Raw genomic sequence first — 17036 nt, forward strand, 5'->3', positions numbered from 1 at the left:
GGAGGAGAGACAGGGAAACAGGGATCCTGAAATTTCAACACACACCGAATTACCAAAACACTCTCCTTTGGGAAACAGTGGCGGTTTGTAGCTGGGGACATCTCAGAACTGCCTGCCTCTACCCATGGACATCTCCAGCTGAAGCAACACGGATGGTTGGTTGATTGGTTGGTTGGTTGGTTAGTTAATTAGTTAGTTAGTTAGTTACAGTCATACCTTGAATCCTGAACGCCTTGGTACTTGGACATTTTGGCTCCCGAACGCCACAAACCCAGAAGTGAGTGTTCCGGTTTGTGAACGTTCTTTGGAACCCGAACATCTGATAGGGCGTCTGCAGCTTCCAACTGCTACTGCAGCCAATCAGAAGCTGCACTTTGGTTTCTGAACATTTTGTAAGTTGAACAGGCTTCCAGAATGGATTCCGTTCAACTTCCAAGCTACAACCGGAGTTCCGTTTTGCTTTTATAGCCCACCTTTTTTATCCAAGGATCTCAAGGATCTCCTCATTTAACCCCCACAACTGTGCGGCCAGGTTTGGCTGAGAGGCAGTGGCTAGACCAAAGTCACTGCAACGAGCTTCATGGCTGAGTGGGGATTCGAACTCTAGCCTCCCAAAGTCCTCAGTCCAACACCCCAACGACTGGACCAGGGCAGAAAGCACTATGGCAGGAGGGCTGTGGGCCTCAACAACCGCTAGGCTGTTCCTTACATTTCAGTACAGTGGTACCTCTGGATGTGAACGGGATCTGTTCCGGTGCCCCGTTCACATCCTGAAGCGAACGCAACCTGCGTCTGCGCGGGTCGTGGTTCACCGCTTCTACACATTACGTTATTTTGAGTGTCTGCGCATGTGCAAGCGACGAAACCCGGAAGTAACACACTCCGTTACTTCCGGGTCGCCACAGAGCGTAATCTGAAAACGCTCAACCTGAAGCACATTTAACCCGAGGTATGACTGTACACTGGTTCCCAAACTCCGCCCCCCCGTCAACTTGAGGATCTAGGCAGACGGCTTAACAGATTTTTATGCCTGTTGCAGGAAATGTTATGAGCTGTGCTAGATGCTGTGTGATTTTTAATTATATTCCTATTGCTTTTTTTATTTCTTACATATTGTTTTTAGCATACAACTTTTATACAATAAATATAATATAAAGCAGTAACAATACAATTAAAAATCGATTATGAATAATTTGATGTATGTGCCCATCTTCATTCACAAATCTACAGACACATCACAGACCACAAGAAGTAAACTTGCGTAGTACAGTGGTACCTCTAGTTGCAGACACAATCCATTCCGGGGTACTGTTCGCACCCTGAAAAGTTCACAACTAGAGCAGCGCTTCTGCGCAAGTGCGGAGCATGATAGAGCGCTTCTGCGCATGCGCTTCTGCATGCACACACGCAACGAAACCCAGAAGTATATACTTCCAGGTTTGCCACGTTCGCAAGTCAAAAAGGCACAACATGAACCTAACGCAACACGAGGTATGACTGTAGAAGTCATCCACAGAACGGTTTGGGGGCCCTGTTTTAGTATAAACAGTGGTAAGTTGGTTCTCAGAATTAATCCGTTCTGAAAGTCCGTTCTAAAACCAAAGCATTCCAAAACCAAGGCATGCTTTCCCATATAAAGTAATGCAAAATGGATTAATCCATTCCAGACTTTTAGAAACAACCCCTAAAACAGCAATTTAACATGAATTTTACTATATAATGAGACCATTGATCCACAAAAAGAAAGCCATAAACAATGTACTGCAGTCACACAAGCAATCCATCAGGAGCTGAACTGGGTTCCACACAGTCACAAAAACAAAAAAGAGCCGCAAAAACAAAAATGCAAAATAAATAGCAAAACCTGACAGAGCTCAGTGTAACACTCAAAACGCAAGTGTGGCACTCAAAACAGAGCACGTTTGGCTTCTGAAAAAAGTTTGCAAACCAGAACAGGTTTGCAGTGTTTAGGTTCCAAGTTGTTTGAGTACCAAGGCGTTTGAGAACCAAGGTACCACTGTTTTTCAAAATCCCAAGCTCAGTTTCAGTTTGGGTTTTAGAATTGGTCTCACATTTTAAGAAAGCAGCCCTCCACAGACCTTCAGGTACACCTGGGGTTTTTTTCAGGTCTGCCGACATGTAACTGTTATGAAGGAGGTGGAGAAGAGCAGGACACACCAAGGCGTATCAGATTCCCAAAGGTGCTACCCTCCATTTCTTAAAGTAGGCTTCATAACAGCACATTGTGAAAAACAGGAAAATAAGCACAGCTCTGAAAGTGCGTCAAATGAGTTTTCCCACAAACACGCGTAACTCTTTCTGTAGAATATTTTAGTACACGAGACAGGCAGCCAAGCATACATGTGATGGTTCTGAAGTTTTGAAAAGCCTCTCCTACATTCTCTGCGCTTCCTGATCCTCCAAGTTAGTGTCCTGCTGTGCCTTTTCAATTAGGCCTTGTGGGATTCATCTTCTTCCACTCAACAACCTTCCGCTTCTCTTGCGCTAATTGTCAACATTATGTAGCGGCCAATCTCCTCAACTACCATTATGTTCAGCCCTGATAAGGCAAGGGGAAGACTCACAAACAAGCAGCGAAAGGATTGTTTGAGGATAAATGATAAACAGAACACTCAAGAAGGGTGAACGCAAGAAGCAATGCTCTGAACTCACCCCCTTTGCGATCTGGCCCCTGCCGCCACCACACCCCCAACATGACAGTTTACCATTCAGGAATTATGGTCCAGACAAGCGGGAAACAGATCTGCACCCTGATGTAGATTGTGACAGCCTGGGCGGCATTGTGACTAGGGTGCTGCGTTAGATCCTGGGAAACCGGGGCTGAAATCCCCAGTCAGCCATGACACTGCCTGGGTGACCCTGGGGGCCAGTCAGTTTTTTCAGCCTAACCTAACTCACAGGGATGCTCTGAGGACAACAGTGAGGAGGAGGAGGAGGAGGAGGAAAGGTGGGAAATAAATGCAGCAAGTATGTACATATGTGCGTAAATAAATAAATACTGAACAAGACAGACCAATGATCTGCCTCCAAGTAAGGCAGCACCCTATGTCCCTACAAGAGCACTGACAAAGGACGTCAGGCAAGGACCTCCCTGCTCTGGTGAGCAATGGATAAGCAACGAAAGGAGGCCAAGCAAGCTTGTGCTGCTAATGATCCAAATTTTAAAAGGTGCATATCACGGGTCAGCAAACCTTTTCCGCAGGGGGCCGGTCCACTCTCCCTCAGACCTTCTGGAGGGCCAGACTGTATTTAGAAATGTAAAAAAGAATTCCTATGCACACTGTGTCCTCCCCACACACACCCCAGACCCAGCCGCCTTCCAGGTTTGCTGCCTGCCTCATTTGCTGAAGGGCTGGTGGCGGTGGCGCAAAACAGGCTTCCTCCCCACCTAGAGAAAGAAGGCGCTGCGCTTATCTCCCCAGGGGCTGCTGCCGCCACAGCTGCTGCTTCTTCTTGTGAATCGGGTAGGCAGAGCGAGCTCATCCGCTCCGCTCTCTGGCCCACAGGAGCACCAGGGTAGCAGCGGCCGTGGCGGGAGGAAGAGGCCGGCAGCAGACTATATAGAAGGGTCTGGTGACTTCTGCTTCAGTGTATCAGAAGAAGTGTGCATGCACACAAAAGCTTATATCAAGAACAAACTTAGTTGGTCTCTAAGGTGCTACTGGACTTTTTAATATATATTTCGACTGCGTCAGACCAACACGGCTACCTACCTGTAACTTTATTGTGTCATAAGCCTTCAAAGAACACAGCCCACTTCAGACACAATGCTCAGTGATTCTTACAGTCTACTCCTCAAATTTATTCAGAAGCCACACACACCCTCCATTGCAGGATACATGACACTGACTCACCTGTAAGTGTGCATAGGATGGCAAGCCTACATTCAGGTTAATCAAAGTAGAAACTTTGGGGAAAACCTTCTGTGCCAACTTTTAAATGCCTGTTCAGTTCTGCCAAGCCTACACGGGTAATTAAGAGGACATCCTTCCACCATGGTATGCTGATGTCTCTTTTTCACTTTCTTTCTTTGTTTTTAGCTTATTTTTAACTTTTTGCATGCTTTTATCATATGGTTTTATGTGGGGGCTTTTCTGTAAACCCACTTCAATATATTTTTACAATATAGTGATATACAAATATTTTAATAACTAATAGAAAAAATTGTTTTATCATGAATCCTGAATAAATAATAAAGTCTACAGTATGGTGCTTCCAAACCCTGTGGACTTTTGGTGACGAAGCCTGAAACAACTGCACCCAAGTAGATTCTTGCCTATGAAACTTCAGCTAAAGAAAAGTCATTGGTCTTTTAAGGCACCCTTGCATTTAGGGACTGGCCTAACAGCCACAGGAGACTGGGAACTGCATGAGGGCAAATGAGGCAGGCTGGTGGTGGAGGAGGAAGAAAGCGGTTGATCCATCCTCCATGCCCAGCACAAAAGACCTCTCTTCCATGTCCAGTAATGAACTGCAGAAGGCTGCTCCAGGAGGGACGGGGGGTCAGCCCCCAGCAGGATAGTAAAAAGGGTTTGCAGACTAGTAACTTTTATGGGCTTATTTACAAGGCTGCTTTAAGGTGCCAAAGGAATCCTACATCTTGGGGACGGGGGTGGAAGGTAAAGTTCTTTACTTCTGCAACAAAAGCTCCGGGACAGGGAATTGAAATGGGCATCTTTCTTTCTAAACAATATCCACACTTTATTCAAATTTGGGGTTTAAAGGCTATATAATGTTTGAAGCTTTACTAAAATTATATAATAGATTTTGCAGTAGATGGCTTTAAAAGAGAACTGAGCAAATTAATAGAAGATAAAACTATCAGTGGCTGCTAGCCACAATTGTTATGTTCCCCCTTCACTGTCAGCAGCAGTGGGCTTCTAAATACCAAGTGCTGAGAACCACAAGTGGGGAGAGTTCTGTTGCTGTCACTCAGGGCCATTGGCCTGATCCAGCCATTGGTCTTGCAATATTGCAATATTGCAATATTGCAATGTTGGTGTTGACCTTTAAAGCCCTAAACGGCTTCGGCCCAGTATACCTGAAGGAGCGTCTCCACCCCCATCGTTCTGCCCGGACACTGAGGTCCAGCGCCGAGGGCCTTCTGGCGGTTCCCTCATTGCGAGAAGCGAAGCTACAGGGAACCAGGCAGAGGGCCTTTTCGGTGGTGGCGCCCGCCCTGTGGAATGCCCTCCCATCGGATGTCAAGGTGATGGAAAACTACCTGACATTCAGAAAACATCTTAAGGCGGCCCTATTCAGGGAAGCTTTTAATGTATGATATTTTAGTGTTTTTTGGTTTCTGTGGAAGCCGCCCAGAGTGGCTGGGGAAACCCAGCCAGATGGGCGGGGTATAAATAATAAATTATTATTATTATTATTATTATTATTATTCTTTCTTATTCACCTTGTTTCATGCCATGCTTCCTGACACAGGAAGGCAGGCTAACCTAGTGAACTATCTGGACTTGCAGTTGGGTATCTTCTTCCAAATGCACCCTGAGCAGATATTGAAGAGTAATACAGTGGTACATCGGCTTAAGAACTTAATTCGTTCTGGAGGTCTGTTCTTAACCTGAAGCACCACTTTAGCTAATGGGGCCTCCTGCTGCCGCCGCGCCGCCAGCGCACGCTTTCTGTTCTCATCCTGAAGCAAAGTTCTTAACCTGAAGCACTATTTCTGGGTTAGCGGAGTCTGTAACCTGAAGCATATGTAACCTGAAGCGTATGTAACCCGAGGTACCACTGTACTGGCTATAGAACCAGGTATCAAATCTTAACAACATTCAAGTATGAATTTAGGACAGTGATCCAAGGTACCCTTGCACCAAACACAGAGCTAGAGAGAAACCAAGTTCTCAAGCACAAATCCTGCACTTAGTGAGGGGGGTTAGCAAACAAGAACAACCAGGCAGCTGGGATTCATCCAGTCTTAACTGAAAAGGGCTGTGTGTTGTAGCTCTAATTTCAGTCTTGTTGGGCTGCCTCTGATATTCACTGAATATTTTGAAACCCAGGTAAGACTGGAACCCAAGTAATTCAGGTTTCCCAGCAACAGCAGACACAGGCAAGTGTTATTCTTTTTGAACCGATTAACACTTTCCCTTGAGAAGCCATGTGAAGCCTTCCTGGGTGACACCTGAAGTGAAAAAAATAGGTCAGTTTCGCTCAGCTCCTGCCACTATTGCCTGGAAAAGCAGCAGACTACAGTTACTCAGCAAGGAAGAGACAGAAAATGTTTTGGGAATGAAATGAAGAAGGAAATGGTGGGAGAAGGAATGCTGACCGTGCTGAGCAGGACTGATGGGAAGTGGAATCCAGCAGAACCCGATTCCCTGGCTTCTACAAAGGGGGAAAATTCAGCCGCAGCACACTGTCAAGAAACAGTCCATCTGCCATTTGCTTTCAATATACTTTGGCCCTCTAAAGCGCACTGTCATGTATATTTAAAAGTGCTGAGTTTGCTATCCATCTTTCAAAGCCTTGGCTGGGAACCTTGCTCAAACACTAGATTCCGGATTTCAGCAGCATTAAATCTGTGTTGATTTAAGTCTGGGGTGAAGAACCTGTGGCCTTTGGGCCTAATGAGTCCTGCACAGGTCCTACTTTGACCCACGAGACCCTTTGCCCCAAGAGCAAACTCACCTGCTCCACACCTAACATCATATGTGATGTCAGGCACATAAGGAAAAGGGACAACTAGGAGCTAAAAGTGAGCTCCTAGTTGTTTCTTTTCAGGTAGAGCTCAGTGACTGACTGCACCAATCAGCTGACAGAGCCACTGCACTAAGGTGTTCCTCAGTGGGAGCTTCCTAGAACAGCCCAGGGGGATCACTGTCAGTAGCTGACCAGCGCTATCAGAAACCTGTGCTTCTTGCATCTGGAGGCAGAGTTTGGATCTGAACTGCACCTGCAACCTGAGTTTAAGAAAATAAAAACAGCCTACTAGATCAGGTCAGCAGCTCATCTAGTCCAGCATCCTTTTTTCCACAGTGGTCAGCTGGATGCCTGTGAGAAACCAGAGATCAGAACACGAGCACAAGCCATCGGCATTTGGAAGCTTTGCTGGCTCTAACGGTGGACGGAGCATATCCATTGTGGCCAGGAGCCACTCCTCCTCCTCCTCCTCCATGAATTTGTGCAATCCTCTTTTAAAGCCATCCATGTTGGTGTCCATCCATCACTGCTTCCTGGGAGACCAAGTTCCACTGTTTGACTATGCCTTGCATGGGCAAGGACTCTCTTTTATCCGTCATGAAGCTTCCAACATTCAGCTTCATGGGATGTCCATTAGTTCTAGCGTTACAAGAGAGGAAGAAAAACTCTTCTCCATCCACTATCTCCATGCCATGCATAATTTTATAAACGTCTATCATGTTGCCTCTTGCTTGCCTTTTTAGTACAGAGTCTCCACCTGACTTTAGTTTAAAGGGACCTGCTATTACCTACTGTAAGAGCCCTTCTGAACTTTGGCAGGTGTGTGTGGGGGTGCACAGGGGCAGAGTAATAAGGATCCAACGCCCACTCAGTATACTGCTTTCTAGGTGGACCTCCTCACAGCATGGTTTATATTATTAAAACAAAGAACATTAGTACGCTCGTAGCTACGGAACTGCCTCTTCTGGTATGCCCCAGAGAGGACCTTACGGTCTGCTAACAACAACCCCTTGAAGATCCTGGGTCCCAGGGAAATCAGACTGGCCTCGACTAGAGCCAGGGCCTTTTTGGCCATGGGCCCCGGCCTGGTGGAATGCTCTCCCACAAGAAACCAGGGCCCTGTGGGATTTGACATCTTTCTGCAAAACGGAGCTGTTCCGCCAGGCCTTTGGGCAGGATGCAGTTTGACTTACTTTCCTCTGTATAATACAAGCCCAAAGAAGGCCCCCCAATTTGCTCACGGGTCCTTGTAGGATCAGTGGAAACAGTTGGTCTTAGCAAGCACTAACCACTCTCAGTGTCAACCTGATAATTGCCAAAACTTTCTGAATTAATTTTAAGATGTATATCAATTAATTGATGTCTGTTTTTATGCATATTGTGTTGTTTTGTGATGTTAGCCACTCTGAGCCCAGCCTCGACACCAGGGAGGGCAGGATACAAATAAAATTATTATTATTATTATTATTATTATTATTATTATTATTATTATTATTAGGACCGGTTACTTAGGAGATCACTTTACCCCACGGATGCCCAAGCAACCGCTTCAATCAGCAGAATTGGCACTACTACAGTTGCCACATAATACCATTCAGCATTTTTAATAACTCAATTTTTAGTGTGGCCACACCAACACTTGGAACTCTCTGCCTACTGAGACCAAGCAGTTGTCATCACTTTGAGCTTTCTTACGAACAAATTGTGTATAATTTTTTTGAAACAAAATGAATGAAATTACACAAAGCTGCAGATGGGAGAAAGAACCCCTTTTCTGCTTCCCCTTCCCCTCTGCTCAGGGCAGGGTGGTTCTTCAGAAGTCCCTATGGTGCCAAACTGTGGAAGGGCTGGGTTACTGCTAACACATTCTAATTCTGAGTGTCCAAGATTGTTAAGGGATCTAGCGCAAGATGCTGTGAACAGCCGACTCGCATTACTAGCCCTCTCAAGTATCACCTGTTAATTTAAAGATTCTATTTACAAGCCTGGTCAGCTTTCATGGTTGTCTTTAAAGGCACAGCTGGACAGGCCCACGCTTCCCAGTGTTGAATTTAGATTGAGTAAATAATTCACTGGCCACAGCATTCCTTGCTCTGATCTGTATGTAAGGGGGAGTTGAGAAAAGCAGGGGCGGGAGGTAGGAAAAAGGGGGTTAAAATGAAAATGAAGATGCAAAGGAGTTTTTGCAAAAGAGGAGGCAGTCAGAGAATGGGGTCAAGATTAAAGTAGGGGTAACAAAAGGGTCAAAGGGACGCGGGTGGCGCTGTGGGTTAAACCACAGAGCCTAGGACTTGCCAATCAGAAGGTTGGTGGTTCAAATCCATGCTCGGTCCCTGCTCCTGCCAACCTAGCAGTACAAAAGCACATCAAAGTGCAAGTAGATAAATAGGTACCATTCCAGTGGGAAGGTAAACGGCGTTTCTGTGCGCTGCTCTGGTTCGCCAGAAGCGGCTTTGTCATGCTGGCCACATGACCCGGAAGCTGTACGCCAGCTCCCTCGGCCAATAAAGCGAGATGAGTGCCGCAACCCCAGAGTCACCCGCGACTGGACCTAATGGTCAGAGGTCCCTTTACCTTTAACAAAAGGGTCTGCAGGAATAGGAAGCGATGGTGGCTTCATAACTGGGCAGAAGGAGTGATTAGTTGCAATGTGTGGAATGTGCAGGTTATCATGGGGTGGAGTGTTCGCAGGGGGGTGCAGAAAAAGTGCTGTCCTCACCTGCCAACCCCCCCTCTCCCAGATTCCTTCTCACAGGACAGTTGGTATTAAATGGCCTATAGTGCGGAAAGGCGTAATCTGTTACCAATTTCACATTCTGAGATTTCACATATCTCTCGTAACAGTTTACATAGCCCTTGACCTCTCAATCCAAATATCTTGTTTTAATTGCTAGATTGTTTTAATGAGATTGTTTTATTGCATATTTTAATTACTGATATGATAGTTGAATGTTTGTGTAACTAGTTTTTATACTTTGTAAACCACTTAGAAGCCTATTTTGGCATTAAGCAGTATCTAAATTAACATAAAAAACCAACAGCATAGCATTTCCAAACTACCCTCTTTTCCAGACATGAACATCTCACTCTGCCCATTGCTAAACATTATGTTCTCACAAGCTATGCTACATTTTACTGCTCTTATGTGGCTTCCTCCTTCTCCCCACCACAGCTGAAAACAAATTGAGCAATATCCAGGGAAACAAATGACCCACCCATGTATTTTTTCAGACATAAGAAAAAGCGTTCAGTCTTCCCTCAGTGTGCCCTTGCTTAGCCACGGATCCTGTACTTCCTGTTCAACTTTATTTCTTAACAAAAATCAATTAGCAGCACAAACCTGGCTTGAGGACACTTGCCCAAATTAACCTGTGTCAGTTCACCATGCTGCTGCATTAGCACCTCAGACGCCTTGGCAACAGACCCCCCCCCCCCAATATACAGGTCCTGGGGGTGGATCCACACTCTTAATGCCAAAGCTGAAGTGCTCAAGTCACAGCAGATGGACAGTGGACGTCAGGAAGAGCAAGCAGGTTCGCAAATAACCCAAGCTGCACTGCAGGGATGAGATATGAATCTGAATCTTCAAGGTCGCCGGGCCATGCATCAAATTTAAACTGAAGTTACAGGACGACCCAATATATCAGTCTTGAACTTGCAAGGGCCCTCCAGATGCTATGGGCTACAATTCCCATCAGCACCAGCATAAATGGCAATGCTCCCTCGTCATATAATGATGCTAGCTAGGGATGATGGGATTCGTAGTCAAAAAATCTAGAAGGTGCCGGGTTGGAGGGGGTCACACTTCATTATAGTAGCTCACAAATATGCAGCAAAGGTTGCGCTCCACTGTGCACACGAAGGTGAAAAGGCAGTGCCAATTCAGAATGTAGAGGTTTGTCTCCTAGTTGCTGTCTGGGGCAGGAATAGCCCAACATGGGATCTTCCAGATACTGGCTCCTAGTTACGATGGCAATAGTAGCTCCTATATTAGAGGCATTATATGCCTCCAAACAACACTTGCTGCAGATCATGAAGGAAAGAGCTCATGTCCTCCTTGAAGCTTCCCATAAGAACACAAAACTGCACAAAATGGGCCCTTGGTCTGATTCACAAGGGCTGCTCTTAAGTTCTAGTGTTGTTGGACTCCAGCTTATTTAAGTTCCATGCAACATGGGCAACAGTCAGGGACAATGAAAGGTGTAGTCTAGAGCATCCAGAGAGCACCACATTGGCTAACCCTGGTCTGGGGACTCATATCCGCCCCCCTCTGATTCAGCACCCAGGACTTAACTAGAAAAACAGGATCTTGGATCTCAGCAATTCTCTGAAATCAAAACTCAATGACTCCTTCTCTCAAACTTCTGCTCATCTGTCCTGCTAAATGATCCTTTCTTTGAGTTCCTCTTGAGAGAAGAAATTCTGAACTTGCCAGGACTCTGAAGACACAGAGGAAATTAGGTTTAGGGGCCTCTGAAAAACCACCTCCAGATAGCAAAAGTGAAAGAGAATCAAACAGAAGCCAAAGGAACAACACGCTGACACATGGAACAACATAGGCTGTTCAAATCACCAAAAACTTACATTTTTCAGGCAATTCTATTATTCCCAGCTTTAAGTAGCCCAAGTTAGTCAAGCCATAAAATTTACTTAAGCTATTTATAATCCTCAGTATCCTGACACAGTGAAATTTAATATGGGTCTCATGTCTTAGTCAGTCCCAGAGTTCTCATAGCCCTTAAGTGTTAATAAATCGGGGGGTCTGAACACAAGCGGAGGGAGTAAGTGGTTCTGTGAGGCTGAGCAGAAACTCAGGCTCCCAGTTGCCTTATTAACACTTTTTGTTTCCCTTTGCAATCTAAAAAACAAGTGTGTTGGGGGTAATTTACAGAAAGATTTTTGGCCCCTCGCAGAGCACAAGTACCAGTTCTTACTGTTTGAGGATCTTCCGCATTTTGCAGTCATTCTCAGCAAGAACATCTCCTTGCTTCTGGTTTCTGGACAATCATTAACTGCCCATCCAGAAGCGACCTCTCTACACAGTAAAGAGTGGAAAGCTTGTTTTTCCCCTCGAAAGATTGGAGATACAAAGGAAGTTGCACGATCCCTCTGTCATTGAACAGGACTTGGACTGGAGTAGCCTATGTAAGATTCCAAGATTCACAGGCGCTCTTCCAGAGATTTTCCAGTGGCTACAGAATGGCTGGACTTTATCTATGTGGTTGAAAATTACAGAAAACCACTTCACAGTGTGGTTTCAAACTTCCTAATCCAGCCAAGATATTTCTAGGAGGAGTGAGTCCACAGCATTATAATGGATTATAAACACTCACTTCTCCCCTGTACCAAAAGGCATATTTTCTGACCCCTGCTATATTTGTTTAGGACACAGGCGGTTACTAAAGACAGCCAATCTACAAACCTTTTATAGCTTTCAAGGTCAAGCTACGACCACAAGAGCAACCAGGGAACTATGATACTGGCAGCACAGACTGTAAATTCTTGTTATGACCGAAGAAAAGTCCACTAGCTAAGGAACCGATTGTCTAACACTGCCCCAGCTACTATTTCTGGGTAGATTTCCAATATTGTCCCACAGAGAGTGTCTGATGAAACTATTTGCCCTAGGAACTTTCCTGACCTGCTCAGTTATGTTAATGGAGAGAAATGTAGATGTGTGCAGGTATACACAGGTGTACACGCAATTTTCCCACATATAGCAGAACAGATGCAATAGTCCCCAAAGATGTTACCTTTCTTTTTTGTGATTTTCAGCCCACTGCTAACACAGGGAGCGTGCTGCCTGCACCAAGCAGATCTTGAGAGGGCAGACTGCTATGAAATTTAGCAACTGATATAAATGGCACAAACTTCCAGACCTGCTTTCCTGCCGCTGATGCCACCCAGATGTTTGGACTACATCAACCCCAGCCAGCGCAGATGTGCTGGTAAGGATTAATAAATGCTGTAGTCAAAAACAGTTGAAGTGCACCAAGTAAGAGAAGGCTGCTCAAGACCACAGTCATTCAATTCAGACTAAGTTACCAGCAACAGCTAATAGAGCATGAATCTTGGGAACTGACTGGCAGAAGACAAGCCCAAACCTGCACTTTAATAAGAATATCCCATTTTTGTTCCTACAAACAGCCATGGCTACTTCCAGGTCAATTTCATCTGATCACTCTGAGGCTGGATAAACCATCTGGCTGCTCCAGACAACTCAAGCCAAGCTGGAGAAGTAAAGCTGTAAGCTGTAGATAAAAATTTTCTCCCAGCTCCCAATTTTGCAAAAGCAATTTATCAAAGCCAGCAGCATCAGACTTCCAGACAGTGGCTGCACACACAGCCAGAGAAAGTCCTGCAAGATCCTAGTGTATGTGAAAGTCTCAAGGATCCCGAAGACCAGAACACCAGCGATTTTCTCTCCCCTCCGCTCATCCAAACCCTATGGAGATTAGGAAGAAGAACCGACCCAATGAAGATTAGCTGGATAAGAATGAGAAACAGGTTGTTCTGCTAAAGCAGCTCCTTCCCCCACTTTCTTGCCTGCTGCTGAAGCCTATGTCACCTGAATGCTAGCAGAAGCCACTTTTGCCACCCTTCTGGTGACACCTTTTCTCTTCTTTCGAAACCATCCATTTGTGCAAATGCTCAGAATGCGACAGGAGCCTTGCCCAGGGCTATGAAGCTCCTTGACCAGCCAGCTTGCCCTGCCCCTGCCTCTTCAGGGCTTGGTGGCATGAAAGAAGAAATGCAGGAAGGGGCAGGAACACAAAGACACATCCCCGTCCAACCCAGTGAAGGTTGTGCAGCCCCTCAGGTGCGCCACATGCGCTCCCCACGAACCACTTTACACAAGGGTGTGGGGAGCACAGCATCTGGAACTTTGGAAGGAAGACAGACACCTGCATCAGCCGCTGCTTTGCAACTTGAATTTAAGACACAAACATGTGTAAACACAACTAAGCAGGTAAAATCACCAAATTCTGAAAGAGTCATCTCTAATGCTAACTCCAAAAAACGGTACTCCCTATTTATCTGTTAGCAGAGAGAATATTTTATCTCTGCTGATCATGTGTATGCCCACACATACATAAAGAAAATAGATTCAGGTAGGTAGCCGTGTTGGTCTCACGCAGTCAAAATATCTTAAAAAATTGTCCAGTAGCACCTTAGAGACCAACTAAGTTAGTTCTGGTTATAAGCTTTCGTGTACATGAACACTTCTTCATATACACTGAAGCAGAAGTCACCAGATCCTTATATATAGTGGGAGGATGGGGTGGTTCTCAGAAGGGTAGTAGGAGATGGGTGATTGACTCAATGGGTATGGTCAACCTGTGGAGGGAGGACTGTACATGACTGCAATTAGTCCTACAGGAAAAAGCAAGGGATAGTATGCAGATGACCAAAAAAAAGCTTTAGCAGTGTCAACAGGTTCACCACACCCATTGAGTCAATCACCCACCTCCTACCACCCTTCTGGGAAAAACCCCACTCCATGCTCCCACTATATATATATGGGTCTGGTGACTTCTGTTTCAGTGTATCTGAAGAAGTGTGCATGCACACGAAAGCTTATATCAACAAACAACTTAGTTGGTCTCTAAGGTGCTACTGGACAATTTTTTTGTTTATAAAGAAAACATTCCTTCTTATATAACAAAACATGGTGGGACGGGAGGAAGCAGTGTCACACACATATACCCAAAAACACATTTCTGACTCTCTACACACTTTCAAAGAGAAGGAGAAGCCGGTGAGCCTGTTTCCTCTTCCTACACATTATGGATGCTTCTCTCTTTACAAACACGGAGAAAGACGTCTCCCAAAGCAAGATGCAAGTGAGAACAACCACAGACATTTGCAGCGCCCTGGGTCACTCATTGCATGAGGAGTTGCCTAAATAGGACACCTAGGAAGACGGGGCAGGGTGGAGTCAGAAGAACTGAAATAAATGGGTATTCTGAGGTTTTCTTCAAGAAGGCAGGTGCACTTAAACATGACCCCCCCCCCCGCACACTGCTGCTTTGGCGTGGGTGCCTCTCGCCCATTCAGTGGGTTTCCCGGGAAGGGGAGAGAAGACCCCCCCTTCCCCCCCCGCTCTCACCGTTATAGCTATGTAATACACATATACACACCCACGCTGCCCCCAGGGGCACACACTCCCAGGGGGAGGGGCAGCTCCCACGCTGAGGGGGGCTTCTCCTCACTCCCTCCGGGGGGAGAACTATTATTATTACTGTATTAGTATTACTCCTCCTCCTCCTCCAAAGGGGGGTTCTGAGTTTTCCTCCCAGGGGGTCGCTGGACTCCCACGCCAACCCACCTGCCCCCTGCTGCGAGCGCCCCTCGCCCATTATGGGGGCTTCCCAAGACCGCCCCCTCCCCACATACTCCCCGCTATAGAGACAGGCAGAGGGATGGGTCCCTCTCTCTCTGGCGCGCGCACCCTGCCCCCTCCCCCCCCCCACAGGGGCGCGCTCCCGTCCTGGGGGGGGGCTCCTCCTCACTCACTTAACGCGGGACCCCATGGTCTGTGAGGGGCCGCATGGGCCCCGGGCAAGGCGGGCGGTGGGACTTCCGGGGTCTGGCCGGGCTGGGTCACTCCATCCCGCCCGGGCGCCGGGCTGAGTCCGGAGCGCGGCCGGCCGACGGACCGAGGCGAGCAGGCGGGCGAGCAGGGAGGAGGGGGCGGCGGCGGCGGGCCGGATGCGCTTTGGCGCGGGGCACGCCGGGAGTTGTAGTCCCGCCATGCCGGAAGCCGGAGGCCAACCCGCCTCGCCTCCTTTTCAAGCGGCTGCCGCCGGCGCGGCTCGCGTGCCATTGGCCCCTCGGGGGACGGCGCCCGGCGCGCGAGCGCTCCCCTGAGCATGTGCAAAGCGCGCTTAAGTTCCCCGGGCGTATTCAAGGGTGCGCAGCGCCAGCAGCTCCCCACCCCCACCCCCCACCCCCCCCAAACAAATAAATAAATAAATAAGAAAAGCCTCTGAGGACGTGCAGAAAAATCGGAGATGGGGAGACAACATTTTGCGTTCGAGCATCCTTGAACATTTATTTTATTTATTTATTTATTTATTTATTTATACCTACCCTGCCCTTTTCTCTAACGAGACTCATGGTAACTTACAGATAGAAATAACTTCTAAAAACTGGGGGGGTTGGGGGGGGAGAATAATAAAAATACAAATAAACATGAATAGAATTAAAGCTGCATATATAAATGTGGATAATTGCAGTGAAAGCAGCACAGCACCAGCCCTTTCAGTAGCAGCAGCCAGTTCCCTAAAGCCTGCTGCATCAAGAAGTTATTTGCCAGTCTGGCTTCCCATTAAGGAGTCCCAAAGCTGTCTGGGAGCTGCCACCACCGAGAAGGCCCTCTCCCTCCTGTATAGGGATCTGCTGTTAAGTAATGTACCGGTATGTTTGTTGAGTTTTGTTTATTCGTTCACAAAGTCCGCTTTTGTTTTGAAACCTGGAGGTAAGGAGTCTCTGGGTGCATTTTCTTTGTGGAATGAAATGTTAAAACTGGATCTTTGTTACATACAGTGGTACCTTGGGTTAAGAACTTAATTCGTTCCGGAGGTCCGTACTTAACCTGAAACTGTTCTTAACCTGAAGCACCACTTTAGCTAATGGGGACCTCCTGCTGCTGCCGCACCACCGGAGCACGATTTCTGTTCTCATCCTGAGATAAAGTTCTTAACCTGAGGTACTATTTCTGGGTTAGCGGAGTCTGTAACCTGAAGCGTATGTAACCTGAAGCGTATGTGTTATGTACTGAGTTGAATAGGATCCAAACTGCTGCAGTCTGATTGGTCCTAGAACAATAGGATCCAAAATGCAGCAGTCTGATTGGTCCTAGAACAATGCAGCAGTATGATTGGTCGGCAGGAGCCACCCAATCCAGCTCCAGAGAGAAGTGAATCCACAACCTGATTGGCCTACAGGTGAATTCCGGAATTAGCCAATCACGTGCAGCCCATTGTGTAAATAATGTATATAAAGCAGATACTTTGGGGAAACTTCCATTCCTCCTCACCACTATGAGCTGAATAAAGAGCATGAAATCCACTCTCAACTCCGAGTATATTTCAGTATGTAATCCGAGGTACCACTGTATGTTGTTGTTTTAAAAAAAGCTCTATAAGACCTGCAACAGCAGTTGGTACTTTCAGGAGGCTGGAGAAGAGACGGGCCATCATTTCCCTCCCCAAGATTTCCCTTTTGCTCCTGTCAGCCTTCTCAGGAGTATGCCAGCTATAAGTGAACTGCATCTATAATCTGAACAGCATATAGGCCAGGCTCCTACAGCAGTACAGTCATACCTTGGATCCCGAACGCCTTGCAAGTGGAAC

At 46.6% G+C, this 17036-nt stretch overlaps 1 protein-coding gene across 4 annotated transcripts in view; it reads right to left on the reverse strand.

Annotated features, from left to right (window-relative positions):
* DENND1A (DENN domain containing 1A) overlaps positions 1–15358 on the reverse strand; it is a 268662-nt gene extending 253304 nt beyond the window's left edge. For all 4 annotated transcript variants that reach the window (XM_082208835.1, XM_082208833.1, XM_082208834.1 and 1 more), the window contains exon 1: positions 15196–15358. In XM_082208835.1, the coding sequence (XP_082064961.1) occupies positions 15196–15212 (17 nt within the window). In that variant the 5' untranslated portion in view covers positions 15213–15358. The remainder of the gene's footprint in view (positions 1–15195) is intronic.
* Positions 15359–17036: the final 1678 nt, after the last annotated feature.

This window comes from Podarcis vaucheri (genome assembly GCF_965113315.1).
Source record: "Podarcis vaucheri genome assembly, chromosome: Z".
NCBI lineage: Eukaryota > Metazoa > Chordata > Lepidosauria > Squamata > Lacertidae > Podarcis > Podarcis vaucheri.